The 20,471-nt window shown below is 36.5% G+C and overlaps 2 protein-coding genes across 3 annotated transcripts in view; both read right to left on the bottom strand.

The window, feature by feature from the left end:
* Positions 1 to 399: 399 nt before the first annotated feature.
* On the bottom strand, positions 400 to 6,605 carry LOC118739433 (arylsulfatase B-like). Of its 2 annotated transcripts, none has more exons than XM_036470745.1 (7): positions 6,137 to 6,605; positions 4,301 to 4,460; positions 4,011 to 4,237; positions 3,679 to 3,937; positions 1,442 to 1,599; positions 615 to 1,368; positions 400 to 545 (listed from the first exon to the last, which is right to left on the bottom strand). In XM_036470745.1, the coding sequence occupies exons 1-7, from the start codon at positions 6,281 to 6,283 to the stop codon at positions 496 to 498; spliced, it is 1,755 nt and encodes a 584-aa protein (XP_036326638.1). In that variant the 5' UTR covers positions 6,284 to 6,605; the 3' UTR covers positions 400 to 495. The 2 variants fall into 2 exon arrangements, with proteins under 2 accessions (XP_036326638.1, XP_036326640.1); XM_036470747.1 differs by lacking the exon at positions 6,137 to 6,605 and adding an exon at positions 4,604 to 5,025.
* Positions 6,606 to 11,046: 4,441 nt separating this feature from the next.
* LOC118739434 (battenin-like) overlaps positions 11,047 to 20,471 on the bottom strand; it is a 15,379-nt gene continuing 5,954 nt past the window's right edge. Inside the window, exons 2-5 of the mRNA XM_036470748.1 lie at positions 13,986 to 14,343; positions 13,761 to 13,919; positions 12,073 to 12,412; positions 11,047 to 12,003 (exon numbers count right to left, since the gene is read on the bottom strand). Coding sequence (XP_036326641.1) covers positions 11,569 to 12,003; positions 12,073 to 12,412; positions 13,761 to 13,919; positions 13,986 to 14,305 — 1,254 coding nt within the window. The 5' untranslated portion in view covers positions 14,306 to 14,343 and the 3' untranslated portion in view covers positions 11,047 to 11,568. The remainder of the gene's footprint in view (positions 12,004 to 12,072; positions 12,413 to 13,760; positions 13,920 to 13,985; positions 14,344 to 20,471) is intronic.

Raw genomic sequence — 20,471 nt, 5'->3', positions numbered from 1 at the left:
TAATTCTGCATTAGAAACTCTTCTTGGATTTTAAAAGATCTTTCCGGTTTCAGAATCCCACATTCTGTTCTTCACTACTTTTTATTGAACACGAAACCGACTCTCTGCTTTGTCGAGTGACCATAGATCAATTAGAGTTCATCGGGTGCTTTAATTTTGTTCTTATACCGTCGCGTGGGTTTTGAAAATATTTTAAACAATAATCTTGTTTGTTTTATTTTAGACCGAATATTCGTAATCCCTTGTTTGGTTTGGAGACAAACCTGTTTCGGCGTTTTGCCGTTTTCAGTGTAGCTTTTCGTTCTGTGGGTTCGAGTTTTTCACCTTCATTTATGTTCATTTAACTTAGGCAATGTGAAGGTAATCAAACAAACAACAACACAAACACATATTGTTTGCATTACTCGTACTCTAGAAACTCGAAGTCCCTGGAAAACTTTATTTCAATGACTATGACATTTAAGTATATTTGGATAGTCCATATGCAATTTTATTTTAACTATCTAATTCACACGGCATTCCATAAAGGCCACAATCGAAAGATTCTGAAAATTTAATAAATGTAATAAAAATTTACATGTTTAATATTCCCTCCCTGTACCACGTCTACTTACCTTCACTGGCAGATTCCTCCAAGAAATTCGTCCAAGCGCAGCGATGATGCGAGGGACTATACTCGAAATACCCCTTCTGGTTGCCCGGTGGCCAAGCGGTGCGTCTATGCTGCCGTACACGTCTGCGCATGCGTGCCAGCACATCGCTATAATCACGCGAGGCAGCTAAATTATTCCGTTCACACGGATCCACAGCCACATTGTAGAGACACTCCTCAATAAGTGCATTACAGCTACGTTGCACGCCCGTGCCGCAGCGTATTGTAGCCTCATTACGTAGCTGCTCTACATGCTCGCGCTGCAGCTGTGATTCGTCATATTTACGCAATACTTGCGAGGTTGTTGAATTTTCCACTGCCGCGAAGTAGTCTAAACTACGCGGATCAGTGTCGACGAGCTCGCGATAGGTGAGCAGATTATCGAGGCGTCCCGCTGAAGTGGTGCCCTTCACATATTTCCAATCGCCTTGTTGGAAAGCGACCACGTTCCATATATCATCAAGAAAGTGTACTATTTCACGATTTTTTTTCGGTAGACTGTGATTAGAGGAAGCGTCACTAAGCGCTGGCCATAAATTGATGCCATCCAAGCGCAGGGCAGAGCGATTCAATGGTATGCTGGCAGCAGCAGCTAGCGTGGGTAACCAATCCCCAATGTACATTGTTGGATGAAAGAGTGAGGCACGTTCACGCATGAGAGGACTCCAAATGGCGCCAGCTACACGCACGCCACCCTCCCACGGAGTGTTTTTTTGCTGTGAAAAGATGCAAGGAAAGGTATTTTAGTAATGGTTAGTGTACTTGGGTTGGGAAAGAAAATTTTTATACCCCTCTCAATGGAAAGTTGGAAGCAGAGTTTGCAAACAGTCCAACCGAAGGTCCACCGTTATCAGAGTGGAATATCACAATGGAGTTCTTGAGCATATTGGCCTTTTCGAGCGTGTGTATAATACGTCCTACGCTCTGATCCAGGCGTGAGACCATGGCTGTGGATTGTGAAAGGAAATAGGTATACTTAGTATATACATACATAGAATCACATTCGGTTATGTATGTATTTATTCGTACTTATATCGTTATCGAAATCGTCGATGCATTTATTTTTAAAATTGTTGCTATTTACATGAATTTATCAATGGTTTTTTCGTTAAATTTACAAATTTGTCGATACAATTTTCTATATATTTTTCGATATTTTGATATATAGATTTATCGCTGTTGTTGTCGATGCTATTATTTAGGTCGTGGCATTAACATAGAAATCTTTTGTCGCACAAGCATTCATATATGCCATGCTGTCATCGATATGTTTGAAGTTTATTAATATATTTATTGATACCGATATTTTTTCGAAACATTTATCGATATCACTGCAAAAAAAAATTAGATTTTTTGCGATATTGGTATCGATGAATGCACATATATACAAGGGACCGAAAACATCCGTTAATATCACAACACTTTAGATCATTGCAAAATGGTATTTTTTTTATTTTTTTTTTTTGGGCTTTTTTCTATAAAAAATAATCGTTATTTTGGATTTTAATTTTTTTTCCACAATTTTTAACCGTTATAATGGAGATTGCGTTTTTTTGACCGATTTAAATTCTCTAATTATCTAAAAAATTAAATCTTTCAATAAGGGTTATAATATGATCAATCAAAAGCAACTATCAAAAATTGATTGATTGATTACACTGTACAGCACTCGGCTGGGTATTGGACCAAACCAACTTTTTTTAAGAGACTGAGTCATAAGTAAAAAAAGTAATTTCTCCATTTTTCGAAGTTAGCCTCCGAAATCGAGATATGGGCCTTCTAAGTTCGAAATTGGACCTTTGGTAAAAAATTATTTTAATTATTGCACGTAAAAAGCAAAAAAAGTAAAAATACAGACGTGATCCGTCTTTTGCTCTTGTATGCAGGTGCCATAACGGGTCAAAAGTCAGATCTTCGAAAAATTAAAAACAGAAAAATTTCAGAAAATTTTGAACTGATTTTTTAAAAATTCGTATCATTGTAAAGGTAGAAAAAACACATTTAAATGAAAAAATACCTTTTTTGTATAAAAAAAATATTTCAAACAAAAAAATTACTAACCGATTTTTAAAAATTGGTATCGTTGTAAAGGAGATTAAACCCCCTTTCTTCTTATATGCATATTTATTTACTTCGTGAATAAAAATTTTAGAAAAAACACTTAAAAGGAAAAAATAACATATCTCGATTTCGGAGGCTAACTTCGAAAAATGGACGAATCCCTGTTTTCCCTACGACTCAATCTCTTAAAAAAAAATGGTTTAGTCCAATTCCCAGGAAAAAGTTGATTTCGCCATGAAGTGTTATATAAACGCGGTAAAATAAAAATTCCAAAAATAACTTTTATTCTTGACCGTAAATATAAAAATTTAAAAAAGATGTTTAAATTTGATCGGGAAAATACAAATCGCTATATTTATCGACACCTACATATATGAATATAATTCTTATCGAATAAAATTACTGAATCGTCTCGCCTGCTCGTGGATGCCGTTATTTTCATTGCTTTCGATAAATTAGCCACAACGATATATTAACTATAAAGATAACAACATCAAAATCGTAATACTTTGGTCGGGATATCGTTGTAGGAAAATGTAATGTATTTGATATTATCATCGATATATTTGTATATACTTTTTTATTATTACCGATATATTTGTATGTATATACTTTTTTATCATACAATCGACCTTTTTCGGTACGCATATTTAACGCCGAAAAGTTTAACAAACAATGTTTATACAGTTGCCGATATTGTTATCGTTTTTAAAGGAGAGGTTATCAATTCCTCGGATTTTTTTTTGTTTTATGTATGTTACCGCATAACTCTGGACCACGTTAACCGATTTCTTGAATTATCGACACCGATAGTTTTTCTCCTATTCGTAATGGAATCTAATTTTGCATTTGTAAAGTACCCACTGTAGGTGGGTTATGTTAAGTGCATTGCTGTGATAAAACCAGAGCCAATTTTTTTTTAACTTACCTAATCCGAAGCACATTCATTCATTGCGTCTACTCACCCGCATAAGTACGCCTGTTAGGATCCTTGATGTATTGAAATTTTGCAATTTCTTCCTCTGGCGCCTGCAAGGGATCATCCGAATTACCCGCATGCACTGCCAAATGACTCAAAACGAGCAAAAGCGGCTTTGTATTATTATTCGCCAGTATTATACGCTCAGCTTCACGCGTGAAAAGTTCCGTTGCATATGTGCCACGTTCTGCACATTCCAGCTCCATGTTGCGACGAAAATCATAGCCCATAGAGTAGCCGGGTACCTGCGACAGAAGGTGAGCTTATTAATAACTCTAAGACTGTATATACAGTATTCTCTCTATAATGCCAACCTACCGGCATGAGACTGCGTCGCTGATAGTAGTCTACAAAGCCACCCCAATAGCCATAGTGATAATCGAAACCTCTATGAGTGGGCGTGAATTCACGTTTTGCAAAACCCAAATGCCACTTACCCACCAAATTAGTGGAGTAGCCAGCTTTTTGAAAGATTTCTGGCAACATTGTAATATTTGTCGGCAATCCCCATGGTTCTTCGTTGCTAATAACAAAATGTTGTGTACCTGTGTATAAAAAAAAGCTTGTGAGAGTGGATTTAGAATTTTTTCCGCAAAATCACTCCAGACCTGTGTGTATCGGATACCGGCCAGTCATGAGCGCTCCACGCGATGGTGTACAGATAGCTGGCGCATACAGATGTTCCAATATTTTACCATGATATCCGAGCGCATCGATATTGGGCGTGAGAAATTCCTGCGAGCCGTGAAAGCTAATGTCATCGAAGCCCTAGAAGGTGTAAAATAATATAGAGAAGCATGCTTAAAATTGCGTAGCTACAAATTTATTTAATACTAAGGACTTAGGCTGTTGATTTCTACGGCACACATATTGGGTATACAAGTAAGTTAGGTTAGGTTATGCTGGCTGACCTTAAGACGTCTCGCATAGACGAATAGAACACCCGTAGCGTTGCCAGACACGTTTACGACCCATGAAACAGGGCTTTAACACATTGTTGAAGAACATCGCCGTTCCTTTGGTAATTAGCTCCACAGTTTCTTCTTCCAATACTTTTTGTCTTCTATAAGACCTCATTTAAACGCATGTGCTGATAGCAAATAATGCCCTGTTTTCAATGCCACAAGAAGTCTTAAGTCTGTTCATCTTGAATATAGAAAGAAATCAGCAAGTTTCTTGTCGTATGAACTACACATAGGGCTGGTTTCTCCAACTCAACTTAACTTAGTTTAGCCATTTTTTGGACTTAAGTCAAAAGCTAGCCTACATTTTATTCAGCTTATTCTTGACTAAGTCCAAAAAATTTGCTAGACAAAGTTAAGTTGAGACGGAGAAACCATTCCATAATCTTTGCAAGTCTGCAACCCACAGTTCTTTTCCAAAACCTGTCCGCTTTTCGGTACTTGAGCAGATCTTGCAGTCCCACTACTGTAGACCAAACATTGAATGTATTGCCCATCGCCAGCTATGACTTTTCCCCACTTTTCTGCCAATGCATGGATTCCGCATCAATAGACCTGCTCGTCTTTCGAGACAAAGAACCGTAAGGGAATTCTGCATCGATTGCAACAAATGGTAGTCTGATGGTGCAAAGTCTGGGTTATAAGGCGGGCGGGTTATGACTTCCCATCCGGTACCTTCGAAATAAGTATTGACAACATGTGCGTACGTGCGTCACATCTGCTTCAATCGCGTCATATGTTGTCAATCGACTGACCACCTTTCAGAAGATTATGATACAGCACTCCCTTTGGTTTCACAAATGCAGAACATTACCTTGCTGCATTGGAATATTTGGCTTTGGCGTCGATGGCCCGGGTTCGCCGCGCTTAACATATGCCTTCTGCCGCCTTGGATTGTCATAATGAACCCATTTTTCGTCAAAAAACTACCTCGCCTTGTATCGTGGAAGGAGCATTTGGGAAATAGCGACACTCCGTTCGTTATCTATTCGTTTGTATGCTTGAGGCAACAATGGCTTGCAATCGCAATGAAATGCCTGGTTGACTGAGCTCTAATATTGCCACAAGTTCTTCTTAGGTTTGGCACGTGTCTTCGTTCAAATTTGCCTCCAATTCGGCATTTACAAACGTTGATGTCCTTCCTTCGATCTCGGTTGTATTAAAACCACCACTTTTGAAACGTGCAAACCAGTACTAATGGGTAGAAATTTATGGAGCATGCTCTCGGTAAGCCTCGCACAGCAGCCGATAACTTCCTGCTGCACTTTTCTTCCGATGTAAGCAAAATACCGATGCTTCCCGCGAATCGAGTTTTCAAGGCACAAAAGCTGACATAGTCGTCGCACGAACAAATGCTGTTAAATGATGACGCTTCAATTTGAAGTTGGCTGCAACTTTGTCCGGTGTGCTTAAACACTACAAGTACCCTCTGTTGACACTCCTTTAAAACCTATTTATATTTGCTGTCACTAAATTACTTACCAAATCATCAGCTAGTATGAAAATTATATGCGGTTTCTCGCCATCTTGCTCCACTGTGGCATCAGCAGCCGCTAGATGATTATTGATTATTACATCAAAGCTGATTAGCGCGTAACCGAGCAGGCATTTCAATATAAGCCAAAGCATAGCAAACCGTGGTGACGTATTCGTGCTGTACTTATCCGAGATTTAGTTTAATATAAACATAAGTACATTTATAATATTATCAGTACCCCAGCTTACTTTTGACAGCTTTGATTAGAAAATATATTCGTATTTGTTTTAATTTATTTTTAACTTTGTTTCTATTGGTTTCAGGTCATTAGCCTCTTAGGCGTATAGTAGACACTTGGTATCACTGGCTACTCGACTATGACTGATTGCTTCTATTGATCGTATTTTAATGCTAAGCGTCAATTTTGCGGCTTAAAAGCTTAGAAGTGAGAGCTTTGCTGATAAGCACGTATGTAAGTAGGTATGTTTGCACCTACACACTAATGTTAGAAATGTAGCTCTGAGATGTTAAGGTGGCTATATTGATTAATTGGCTGATGAGAGATTTTAACCTGAAGTAAAAAAATCTCTCTTACTTAATCTTACTTTTTCGAGATAAGAGCAGAAATATGTATCTCTTAAAATTTTTAAGCAACAGCCGTTTATAAAGAATGTTTTCTGGCCAAGTGGGGGCAAAATTAAACAATTAAATATGTTTTGTTTATTTTCTGAAATTTGTGTTGGTCTAAAACCGCGGTTGGAAGAGCCTACGATGGTAGATCATTAACTGTTTCTGTGATGAAAAGTTATGAGTGGAATAAGATCGCGTGGGAGAAAAATATATATATATATATATGTATTATGTGAAATCATTGATGTTCTGAGGCAGTATTAAACATTCTAGTAGTCCATGTTTAACTATTTCCAGTGATTTTTGAAAATTATGTAATTTTAAATGACTGAATTTACTAAGTATAGACGAACTCCTCTTCCTCCTATTCGTAACAGGACTACAATAAGAAAAAGGATGAATTTGCAAGCGAATCTAGATTAGTTATAGTGCTGAAAAGAGACCATTAATTTAGTCGGCGAAACGCCGCGAAACGAGCACGTTTCTACGAATGCTGGTAATTTCAACGCCTGAGAGCTCCTCAGGGATAGTCAGGAAGTGCGAGCCAAAATGTTTACACCATAGTCCCGCGAAGTCTGGTCCGTCTAATCGAAAGTCTTGAGATTATACCACCTCATCATCTTCATATAGGATTCCCAAACTTACCGCGTGAATATCAATCCCACAATGGCCTAGGGGAACTCCCACCAAAAGCGAGAGCTGAGGCTTTGTAAGCATAGGCAGCGCCTTTGACTGTCCCCGGTCCTACCCAGGCCAGAAGGATCAATTAATTGCGCATGTCTTAGTTTAAGCCCAGCACTCGGTGAGCGTACAAGAGGCCAGAGGTATATCCAGCTGCTTCATACCCGGTGATAATGTCTCAAGGGTGCCTTTCCTTGCCAGGTCATCAGCCACGCAGTTTTCCGCAATGATACTGTGGCCCGGTACCCAAATAATGAAGGAAAAATCAGACATTTCCTTACCGATTTCGAGCGCACGAGCATAGCGTTCAAGGCCCGGATAGCCGCTGGTCTATCAGAGTAAACATATGCTACATATGCTCCGAGCGTAGATCCGTCCGTGCCGTGATAGCAGCATGACTTTCTATGAAATTGTTGACGCGTGAGTTGGATGTAGTTAGTTCGGCCACGGGTGCCGCTGAGCGCAGACTACTGCAGCCCTCCTCTTACTTCCTTTTTTAATCAATCTGTAAAGAGGTGGTCCCTTCTTCCATACCTCTTGTTCAATTACTACTTTAGGTCCTATCGTAAAGCTGTCGCGAGGAATGACGAAGTCTAAAGCAAAGTGGCCAAAAGGCCTTCTAATGAAAATTCCTTCCGCTTTGGCCTTAGCGTTGATTTCTCTGCCGAGTTTTTTGCTGTCAAATCTCTAGTACAGCAGTGGAGTGGAGTGAAGTTGATATGGAGTTAATATCTAATTAATTTTTCCAAATATTGCACAATATTTTCTACAATGAAGCAAAAATAAACAAAATACAAAAGAGTTTTCAAAAACACTGTTTTTAAGTCTTACGGGGGTGGTCCCAGAAGTACCCCACCTAATACAGAAAACCCAAAAATTTTGGGAAAAAATATATTTATTTTTCAACATAATCTCCTTTCAGCTCTATACACTTTTCCCAGCGATGCTCAATAAGTTCGATACGCTTTTTATAATAAGAACTGTCTTGCTCCTCAAAATAGCCATTAACTGCCGACATGATTTCTTCATCGTTAGAAAATCTTTGACCACGGAGCCACTTTTTGAAGTTGGAGAACAGAAAATAGTCCAAGGGGGCTAAATCTGGCAATAGGGTGCATGAGGTAGCAATTCAAACATAACTCATTAATTCGCTAAACACTCAATTGAAACCTCTTCACAACACTGATTTTGGTCGAGTGTGAGCAAATGCGACACCCATCTTGGACACAGCTTTCTCATTTCTATATCTTCAGATAATATGCGATGTACCGTACTTTTTGAAATGCCTACTATATTTGCTAGCTCGCGCACTTTCAGTCGACGATCATCCATTACCGCTTTGTGGATTTTCTTCGCCATTTCTGGAGTCGTCACCTCATTTGGTCGACCACGGCGATGCTCGTCTCGGCAGCTCGTACGGCCTCGTTTAAACTTTGCTACCCAATATTTTACTGTTGTGAACGAAGGAGCAGACCCGCTCAAAGTAGAATCTATTTCAGCTTTTATATTGGATGGGCTGAGGCCTTTCAAATAAAAGTATTGTATCACATAACGATGACCAATTTTCTCCATTTTAACAAATTCACTGAAAACGTTCACTATTGACGGCTGCCAAGCATATACTAAACAACGTAGCGTCTTCAAACTTGAAAAATATGCTTTATAGATTGTGTACTTTTTAACACAGTGATATTTTTCAAACAACTACCGCCATCTCTAGGTTAGGCCGGGTACTTTTGGGACCACCCCCGTATAAACCTTTATCGAAATTCAATTAAAGTTTATAGATACATACTTTTCTGGCTAAAATCCGCACTTTAGTAATACTTGAGATGCAGGATTACAATAGCGAGCAATTTTTGAAGGTAATATAATGATTTCTCCTTTAACCGCATGACCGACGCAGCATCTGAACCAGCTAAGGATAAGGGTCTACGGCGTGACCTTACGGCCTATTGGGTTCTCGGCTTATGCAACAACTATGGTTATGTGGTGATGTTAACCGCGGAACATGATATCATTTCAAAATTTGAAAATGTAGCAAATATTAGCTTAATTGAAAAGACTGAATACAGATAAATATTCCCAGCGAACTTAAAATGGCAAATCTGTTGCTTCTAGGGCCAACGACGCAATTGCAATAAAATGTCTACCAGCGCGGTGCTGTTAGCTGATATTATACCACCATTTCTGGTAAAATTGCTGGCGCCATTTATGCCATTTTGGGTGCAGTAAGTTGATACAATTTGAAAGTAATTCACATAATTTTTAGTTGACATTTAATGCTACAAGGACTTTGCTTACATCTAGTTATATACGTATCTAAGTTATGTACATATATTCCGCCATCTAAAGGAATGTTGGAAAACCTAACGAATAACGAAAAACTAAATAAAATAAAATTTTTTTATAAATAGTAGCGGTCGCCCCTCGGCGTTTCTACCATGAAAAAAGCTTATCTTAAAAATACAATCGCCGTTCGGAGTCGACGTAAAACAGTAGGTCCCTCCCCTTTGTGTGACGACATCAAGGCGCACGCCACAAATCGGAGGAGAAGCTCGGCCAAAGACTAACATATGTGTAAGCGCCAATTTATGTATTATTATTATTATTATTATTATTATTATTATTATTATTATTATTATTATTATTATCAAACAGGTAGCAACCCTCTTCATTTCCAAACTAAATGTAGGAGGGCTACAGGAGGAGGCACCAAAAGTCAAATGAGATTAATATTTGATGTGGAGGCATTACAAAAGTAGAGGATGAGTGTTTAGAAGGGGACGTGGAACATTCGGAGAACCGTAACTTTGGAACCATAAGCCACATGACTTTGAAATTTGTTGTAAAGACAGCTGTGAGCAGACGCTTATAGTAAGGCTTATATAAATGAGTGTGACACATACTATAGGAGTGAAATTTTAAATCAGCTATTTTTTCATCCCGAACGGCATCGGGTACTCTGTTAATTTTATTTATATATAGAATGAATTAATAATTTTACACTTTTGTACCTGAATCGGTCTCAAATGATATTAGACACATAAAAAGATAAAAAAAATTTACCACTGAGATTTGAAATCGGAAGCAGCGAAACTCTGCTTTTAATGCCCACCGAGTTATGAAATTTCATTGAATCGTTAGAGGTATGTAGGTGAAGTACCCACAAATTAATTTTCATTTTTCTGCGTATGGAATTGGTTGAGACTAATTAATTCCCGCCTGTATTCACTGTAGACTAATCCGGGTCTACTCTGTTTAAAGAATACGCGCAAGTTATTTGCTGGTTTCTACATTGAACCCGATAACCAACAATAGCGTGCTTTCAGGCGCAATTAATCGCACACACACTGAGAAACACATATCACTGCAAATACCACCAAGCAGTGAAATTCACTAGTACTGAACTAGTAAAGTACCAGTTAGCCCCTGAGCTCAACTAGTAGTTCACCTTCTAACCTTTTTTACTAGCAACTGTCTTTTTAAAAAAGTGAGATGACCATTATAAATTTGCGGGATTTGGCGTTGGTTGTTTCTTATTATAAAATATATAATATTCTACCTGCATTATATATACAAGCGTCTAATAAAACCGTTTAAGTTCTCTGAGTTTCATATTTCCATTTTATTTGACTGAGCCACAGCAAGGCGTGGCCGCGTAACTCTAGTCTTATATATAAATAACAATTTTAACATTCTTACGTGATGATTACAACTTGTTTCTTAGCGTAAGCTCTTCCAAGTCAATATTTACATTATCATCTATTAGAAATACACAATTTACCTGTGCGTATCGGCAATAAGTCCCTGAATTAGTTGCGCCTTTTCTTTTACAGAAAAGGTAAATATACAGATGCTTTGAGTTTTTGTACTTATTTACGTAAGTAACAACTATGTATACCTAGAGTTTCAATAGTTCTTAAATACAAACAATAATTATCTTACAAACTAATTTATCTTTTTAAGGCTTCATATAAACCCGCCGAGCTGTCAAGTTCAACCCTTGAATACATGTTTACAATTGGACTTGGCCCTATGATCTCCCCGAAATTTACGCTAACTTACTACCTTCTAACTTAGACTACACTTGAAAAATTACCCTCCCTTATCTCCACTACTTTTGTCACCATACAACTTTCCGATATGCCGGCGGTAGTGAACAGATTGCATTATGCAATGGAATGGCCAAGAAGCCAGCCAACGCGATACCGTACGCATCCGATTGTGTGACCATAGCCATAGCGAAACGTCTACGACCTGGCGTAATCTCTTTGGACATGCGATAGAAGGTATTTACATAAGCGCCACCGCCCAGTAAGCCCTCCCACAGCACAACGACCAGTGTGATCCAAATGGTTGGTGTATAGAAGTATATAGCCTCGGTAAGGAAGTAAGCAACGTTGACGAACTGAAAGACAGCCATCAGCCAAATTTTCTTGATTTTGTACAAATTTACTGAAGAACGGGAGATGAAGACGCCAATTTGGTAGTCGACATTGAACCAACGATATTGTGCAGCCTGCGACAATGTGCTGTTCTCGAAGTAGACAAGCTCGAACTGTGGGAAGGAAATGTGAAACGAAAATCAAAAAGAGCTTCAAAGATTAATAACTGTATATCCACTCACCAATCCCTGATTAATGAAATACTCAAAGAAGTAGACCAACGCCAGCGGTAACATGTAGGGAAACAGTGTCTTGATGTAAACCAATTTCTCTTTGAATCCACGCAATGGTTTCTCGTCAGTCACCAATTCCTCTGTAGATTCCAGCGCCGATGTGTGGAGTGGCATTATTAGCGGCTTTCGTAGTATAATCCAAAAAGAGAATGCTTCCAATGCTGGGAAGAACAACATAATGAGCATAGTATCACGTGGACTAACACCAAGCGCTCGAAGAGAGGCATAGGAGAGTGAACCAATTACACCGGCGCCACCAGTACCAGATGACCAAGTGGAAACGACGTTTCTGTAGTAGGAAAAATTCAAAAAATAATAAATTAATAAAATAGTATAAAAAGGTATTTAAATGTTATAAATTCATTGATTGGATGAATGGATTTCTGATGGGCTTAGGAAATTGTATGCCATTTACAAAATTTCTAGCAGCCAGCAATAAATCTAAAAATGGATTCGGAAAAGGAAAGAAAAGTAAATGAAGTGCGGGTTTTGTCCGTTTATCTATTCCATTTTCGGATACTTTCACGATCTGTTTTCCCACTTACGCTAAACTTACGTTTCTCTGCTGGCTGGGTGGTTAGTTACGAAGATTTTCTAATTCATCAATTTTGTGAAGTACATATTTCAGAAAAAGAAATCAGGACTACTTTTATAAAAAAAGACAGAGAGAATTGGACTACTTTTATAAAAAAGCGCCTGTTTATCTATTCGATGAATTCAAATTATTTTATAATATTTTTCATTGGGTAAATTTATTTTTATGGATATTAATTTTTTCCGGCAGTTGCTTCTTTTTTGATAAAAAATATATTCATATATTCGATTAATGAAAAGTCTTAAAATTTTAATTAAATAAAAAAAAATTATCCGAGTGTAAGGTTTTTCCTGGTTACAGCAAATAAAATATAACTTATTAAATTTTCCAGGGTATTAGACCGTATCGGAAAAAGACTCGGCGTATACCTCTGAGTCTATGACATTTTTGCAAAGCCATTTAGATTTTTTTTATCCGGATGTAGGTGTCGCCTTATGACATCTTTCGTCATAACTTTGGAATTTTTAGTCGACGCTAAAATGTGCTATATTTATGCTCTTGTCTCGAAAAGACACTGTGGCGGTACCCGGTTCTAGTAGTTACCAGATCTCAGTTCTTAGCGCCCCAACATACCACCCTGCCATAGTAATTTAAAGTCTGCCAAAAGTCATTCAACTTTTGTTCAGGAAGTATGTATTTCGATTCGATGGAAATTTCGATTTTTGTTACGAACGTAGGGGTCGCCTTTTTTACATTTTTCGTCATATCGTTGGCATATATAGTCGGACATTAACGTATAGATTTTTTGTTCCAAAATTTGTTGATTCCTTTTTTGAAATTGCCTTGCAAATTTTTTTTAGATTCAGGGTTGCATGGCGAATTTGTTGTGTGTTTGCTTCTAGCCTGGTACGATCTAATGTACATTTTACTACAGTCTTTCACTTTTCATCACTTTAAATATAATTTTCAAACTTAACGAAAAAATTATTTATCAATTAAGTAGATGAATTTTTTATTTTTTTTTAATCCCCAAATATTCCCGTTAAATAAAATTTTCGTCGAATGGATGAATGTCAAAAAAAAACGAAATACAATTACTTACTTATGGAAATGCGACGAATACGATAGGAAAGTCGGTTCACCTATTCCACTACTCGCCGAAGTAATGACCACGCCCAGCAATGCCATCCACTCGGCTGTGGCAAAGCCAACTAGCAAAAAACCTGACGCTGATAGCAGAACAGCGAGCAGAATTTTGAAGCTGTCGATGAAAAGCAATAAACGAAATATTAACGAATTTTTATCAAACACAACGCACAACACTCACTTCACCCAAAATGGCAGGAACGGTATCACAATTTTCACACACAACGACGGCAAGATGTCAGCCAGCAAAATCGCACCAGTCGACACCAGATGACATTTCCGTGTATCCTCGTCCGTATTCTCTGTCGTATTATCATCGACCTCCGAATCTTGAAATTGCGCAATAATATCGTGTGCCGCACTCAACATCACCACATAGCCATAGTTGTTGCAGAGACCCAATATCCAATAGGCGGTAAGATCACGCCATAGCTTGCGATCCTTAGGCGGTGGATGTGGTGTGACGGGTGAGGCGACAACTACCTCTTGATTGCTGGTCATTTTGTTGCGATTTAACGCTATGTATCAAAATGAGAGTGCTGAAAAGAGTGGACGAAATGGAGTAAGTTTTAGTTGCTTGTGTAATTTAATTTTTTAATAAAAAGAAATTTCAATTACTGTTTCTACTATAATATGCGGTTTAATTTCCAAGCACGTGCGCGCGTTATTAGTTCTTTGCATTTTAAGTAGTTTCATTATTTATTGTTTTTATTTTCAATTCTACCGATTGTTGACTACAAGGTTAGCATCACGTTGCTTTGCGGTGATAGATATTTTTGGAAGTATTTTAAATATAATCTATTCCCGAGGTGAATTCCTAATATGGTGACGTGTACTTAATGCAACTTATTTCACGTACATCCAAATTAGAAAATTTTTTCTAACAGCGGTCGTCCCTCGGCAGGCAATGGCAAACGTCCGAGTATATTTCGGTCATGAAAAAGCCTCTCATTTGCCGTTCGGAAGCGAATGTAAAACTGTAGGTGCCTCCCTTCGTGTCACAAAATCAAGATGTACACCAAATAGTGAAGGAGATGCTCGGCCAAACACTTAGTAAAAGTGTAAACGCCAAAATATTATTATTTTTAAGGCTGTTACCTTGAAATCGTGAGGGTTAAAGTCTAGTTTTACCATCCTGCTGTAGAAAGTTTAATCAGGCAATAAAAAATGAGGTAATTTTCAAATTAAGTTCTTTCTAAACGTAAGTCATAAACTAATACGAATCTAACTTCATTTAAGTGATTTATGGTTCCATTGGAATTTCACTCTTCATTAATAACGGCGATAAGGAGACTTCACGTTTTCAAAGAAAATAATCGTTCTTCACGGCATACGTATGTACATAGGGCCAAGCACTTCAAATAACCAACGTCGGGTCGGGTGGCAATGATAATAATCAGGCAGGTTCCGCAATTCACTTCCGAGTAAATTTCAATCACATACAATTTGAATTCAAAGTGAAATTCACTCGGAAGTGAAACACAATGGTAGGACCTTTCCGCATTTGGAATAAGCAACTGGCACAAATTCTTAGAGGCAACTGGCGAAGCGATTTGATCTCGGCCAAAACCGACAAACGGTTGTAGTGCCTAATAAGAAGAATAATAATTCACAAGATGACCAAAGATACCTGAATTCGCCTTACCAAGGCTGGAACCTTTCATCCGAGGCAAAAAACTAAGGTACTGTCCCAAGTTCCAAGCTAATATGGAGGTGCAATATTGAGCAGAGACTAAAGACACCAGAGTTCATCCGATTAAACCAGTATTGTGGTAAGAACTGGATAAATGTAGCAAAAGCGAATTACTCGGAAGAGTACAAATAGTCGCATGCCTCAGAATAACTGGCGATATGATCAGCCGACCGCAAAGAAAGTCGCCACTAGTCTTAATAATTGGTGCAGCCATAAAAGAGGCTCATAGATTGAGGGAATCAAAATTATGGACCGAATCTGACCGAATATGGAAAAGCAGCGATCTTGAGTAAACTAAAAAGATGTCCCCATAATGGTAAGAGTGTCGAGGCTGACTTAGATGCTGGCACGTGCAGTCTACCAGAGACATTAATTTTCGAAAAGATTGCTTCAAGGCTGCTGGATTAGCAGAGTGGTTACAGTTGTGTACTACTTTTCGTCACAACTTAGATTCAATGCCAGGTCAGTGAAACATCTGGACGATGAAGTTTTTTTTTAATTTTTAAACTATACTCAAAAATAAGAAAACAAAATATTCTTGCACCGATTACGGGTTATTTTTTTACAATAGCTGAATATTTGAAAGTCTATTTTTAAATTTTTATTTTAACAATAATATTGTTTAAAATCGTGAAATATAGTAAAATTTAGTTTTTGTAATCCTACCATAGGAGAAAACATTTTTAATTCACCTTAAATTTGATACTTCACAGATTCTAATGGTATATCCTCGTATAACACGACAGCGACAGACAGCGGTACCAGTTAAAACTCTACTCAAAAATAAGAAAAAACATTTTTTTAGGTTTAAAAATTGATTCATTTTTTAATACGCAACCTTGATTTAAAATCTTATTTTTTCGAAATTGTAGGTCACAACATTTCCAAATACATATGTATTTGTTACCATAGCATAAGCAAGAAATAAGCTAACAAAAAACTCCTTTTGAAAACGCAATTTTTGCAGATAATTTTTTTTTTTAAGTTTGAGATCTTTTTAAGTAGACGAATGGAGTTAACAATATGAAATTTTTACTGAAATCAATGGGCCTTATCAATAAAAACTAAATGATTGCTTTTTCTTAAATTTTCACACCTTTTAATTAAATTTATTTGAATAAATCGTGAAAAGGTCTGAAATTTTAAGAAAAATCAATTGCTTTGTTTTTATTCATACGGCTCAATAATTTTTGAAAATTCAATTATTAAACCCTTAGAGTACTTATATAGCAATACATAACTACATACTACTTAACTATTTTGAGATATTTATTGCCTTTAAGCTTTATCTTTATATCTTTTGTTGTAAGTAAATTGAAAACTATATTTACACTTCTAAAATGTATTAACATCGATATATATTTGTATGTATGTATATATATATTATATGTAATTCTCAAGCATTCTGACGGAAGTTGATTGCGTACTTGTTTACCGGTATGGATGACAACTTTTTGCCTTAAAAATACTTACATTTATTTATGTCTTGTTATATATATTTATATGCAATAAATATGAGCTATATACTCGTATCAGTAATTTAGTAAACAATTTACTATGCTCCTTCTTTGATCAAATCAACCTTTACCTCTAAAAAAATTTATAAATGAATTTCAAGTGGAAATTATCTATAGGGCATGCATTTTGACTACATAATTAAAGCTTCCGCACACGTGCCATTTGCAAATGCAATAGATACAGATAAATGCAGTTTTATGCCAATCAATTCAGCGGAAGGGAGGAAGTGCTACGCGTCGTATGAGATATCCATCAGCAAGCAGGGAAAGAGCAATATAATTGGGCATATGAAATGTTAGCATTGTTATATTTCATAAAACACATAAATATATGTATATGTGTTAAATACCTAAAATAGATCAGAAACTTGCAAATAAACAAATTAAGTTGAGCTTGGTTTGCATACAAAATTTTGGGATCAAAGAAAAATTCTAAGAAAAAAATTTATCGATCATCGTTCATACTGTACAAATACATACATATATACTAAATCCGTTTGGCAGTGAAAAATATAAAATTTGTAATTCACTTTGAATATTAAATAGACGTTTATAAACTTGCTACTTTTAAGCCAAGTGCTTACATTGCGGCTATTACCGGCTCTACGTGAGTCTTTTTATTACCCGATATTTGTTTTGTTTTACGCCGTTTTTTTTTGATGTTGTATTGCTTTGATGGATGTATGTATATATGTGGATAATAACTTGTCAGTTCATTAATTTGAATATATTTTTTGCAGCATTTTCAAGTTCAATTAGCCGGTGAAGGTAAGTCAAGTGTCTGCAGCAGTTGAAACGAGAACTGAACGGAATTTACAATTAGTTTCCTTTTTTTAGATTTTGCCTACCCACTTCATACGTAAATATTGACTGCTTAGGAGGAATAAAGTTGTGAAAAGGCAAGTCAATAGTAGTTTTTACGAGAAATGTATATTCACAAAATGTAAACGTATGGACATACATACATATTAAAAATTTTATGATTTTGCAAAACATAATTTTATCAGGTAAACATTTTTATATTAAGAGTCAGAAGTTTCAAAGGCCAGATCAAGGCATATTCAATAAGGTATAAAATTAAGCAATGATAAAAGATGTTGTTCCTTGACAGCTTCTCGCTCTACTCCGACATATTAAGCTCCCTTAGAAATTTCAATTAGCCTCTTTGAGAAACTACTTTCAATTTTTACAGCGAAAAAGTACTAAAAATGGTACTACCGCTTTGTTTTAACTACTATTCGTTCCTGATTGAATTTGACAACCAATCTTTTTTAATTGAAGAGAGTCAACTCAGACTGAATAATTTTACAACATGTGAGCTAAAATAATTTTTTTACCAATTTAATGGGCAATCAATAAAACAAATTTAAACTTTAAATAAAACTTGTTAAAGTAGAGCGAAATTTGTGCCTGTGTAGAAGTAAACAAATATTTTTTATTAGAGCAGAATGCATTTCCACATTAAGTGACTAAGCTGAATAATAAAAAAAGAAAACGTTGTTTCTGTCTTTATTTAATAGATGATAAATTTAATTTAAGAAGGTAGCAATTATAGACATTTTGAGATGTGTATATTAAACATTAAAATTTCTGTGAATAAAATTTTAAGGAGCCCTGAAAAAATCAATAATATATAAAATATTGTATTCAAACTAAGTTAAGATTTAATATAAAAATTTCGCGTAATATATACCAATTTATTGAATTTAGCTTATTATAATAAACAATATTTGCAATTTAATCGAAATTTCGAAGGGGTAGGAGTCAATTGGTCCTCAGATTCGGATTCTTCTTATCTGGTACTGTAACCGCCTAAGAGATTCGGATTTAGTGGGTCGAAATACATGTCGGTAAGTGGGTCTGGTTAAAAGCATACACCACTTTTTTTGTTTTGTGTGCCGGTGTAGTTATTGATGAAAAATTGTATACTAACAAGTAAGAAAGTCTAAGTTCGGGCGGAGCCGACAATTAAATACCCGGCGCAAGTATTAAATATATGTTTTTTCACCCTTCCGAAACCTTCCGCTAGATGGTAAGCCGAGGTGTATAAATTTTGAGTAAATTAGCGTCCTTCAATTGCGAAATATTGAAGTTTCAAGCATTTCTTAAATTTACCGTTATATGAGAATCGGCCGTTATTTTAGTCCGATTTCAATAATTTTCAACGTTTTGCTTACACGTGGCAAGTACAATAACCATACCGAGCTTGGTACAAATTGGTAGAACGGTTACCGATATACTTATATGTGATCATAAGTGGGCGGTGCCACGCCCATTTTCCAAAATTTTACCATAAACGTATTTCTTGGTAAAGAATTGTTGCAAGCATCAATTTTGAATAAATTAGCTTCAATATTTAATGATTTATCGAAGATTTTGTATTTCTCTAAATTACCGTTATATGGGATGTGGGCGTGGTTATTGTCCGATTTTAAAAAGTTTCGGCGGTTTTTTATGCTGTACCAAGGCCAACAACTGTGCCAAGTTTGGAAGAAATTGGTGCAGCAGTTACCAAGATATACACATGTAACCATAAGTGGTCGTGGCTACGCCCATTTTCCAAAAATTTATAATATTCTTATTTTTCGTCTAAAAATTATTGTAAATATCAATCTTGAGTGAATTATCTTCAGTAGTTACTAAAATATCGCAGTTTTCGTATTTCTGAAAATTACCGTTATATGGGAAGTAGGCGTGGTTATTAAGCGATTTTAAAAATTTTCGGCCATTTGGTATGTTATGCGAAGGCCAACAACTGTGCCAAGTTTGGAAGAAATTGGTGCAGCGGTTACCAAGATATACACATGTAACCATAAGTGGGCGTGGCTACGCCCATTTTCCAAAAATTTATAATATTCTTATTTTTCGTCTAAAACTTATTATAAATATCAATTTTGAGTGAATAATCTCCAGTAGTTACTAAAATATCGCAGTTTTCGTATTTCTGAAAATTACCGTTATATGGGAAGTAGGCGTGGTTATTGAGCGATTTTAAAAATTTTCGGCCATTTGGTATGTTATGCGAAGGCCAACAACTGTGCCAAGTTTGGAAGAAATTGGTGCAGCGGTTACCAAGATATACACATGTAACCATAAGTGGGCGTGGCTACGCCCATTTTCCAAAAATTTATAATATTCTTATTTTTCGTCTAAAAATTATTGTAAATATCAATTTTGAGTGAATTATCTTCAGTAGTTACTAAAATATCGCAGTTTTCGTATTTCTGGAAATTACCGTTATATGGGAAGTGGGCGTGGTTAAAGTCCGATTTCGCCCATTTTCAATACCAACCTACCTTGGATTAAGGGAAACCTACATACCAAATTTCGTTGAGATATCTCAATTTTTGCTCGAGTTATCGTGTACACGGGCAGACGGACAGACGGACGGACAGACAGACATGGTTTAGTCGATTTCTTTTTTTATCCTGATCATTTATGTATACATTTGTCTATA

The sequence above is a fragment of the Rhagoletis pomonella genome, unplaced genomic scaffold, assembly GCF_013731165.1.
Source record: "Rhagoletis pomonella isolate Grant_MI unplaced genomic scaffold, Rhpom_1.0 Rhpom_scaffold_00005, whole genome shotgun sequence".
NCBI classification, from domain to species: Eukaryota; Metazoa; Arthropoda; class Insecta; order Diptera; family Tephritidae; genus Rhagoletis; species Rhagoletis pomonella.
The sequence above is the reverse complement of the archived record's forward strand: the minus strand, read 5'-3'. Positions and strand labels throughout refer to the sequence as shown.

Bases quoted from the DNA above. Each gene is read 5' to 3' on its own strand.
- LOC118739433 (XM_036470745.1), bottom strand. From the start codon at position 6,283: ATGCTTTGGCTTATATTGAAATGCCTGCTCGGTTACGCGCTAATCAGC. The intron at 1,369-1,441 runs GTATAAAAATTT...ATCTTTTCACAG, and splicing joins CCAACTTTCCATTGAGAGGG to CAAAAAAACACTCCGTGGGA. The intron at 546-614 runs GTAAGTAGACGT...TTAAATTTTCAG, and splicing joins GGAGGAATCTGCCAGTGAAG to AATCTTTCGATTGTGGCCTT.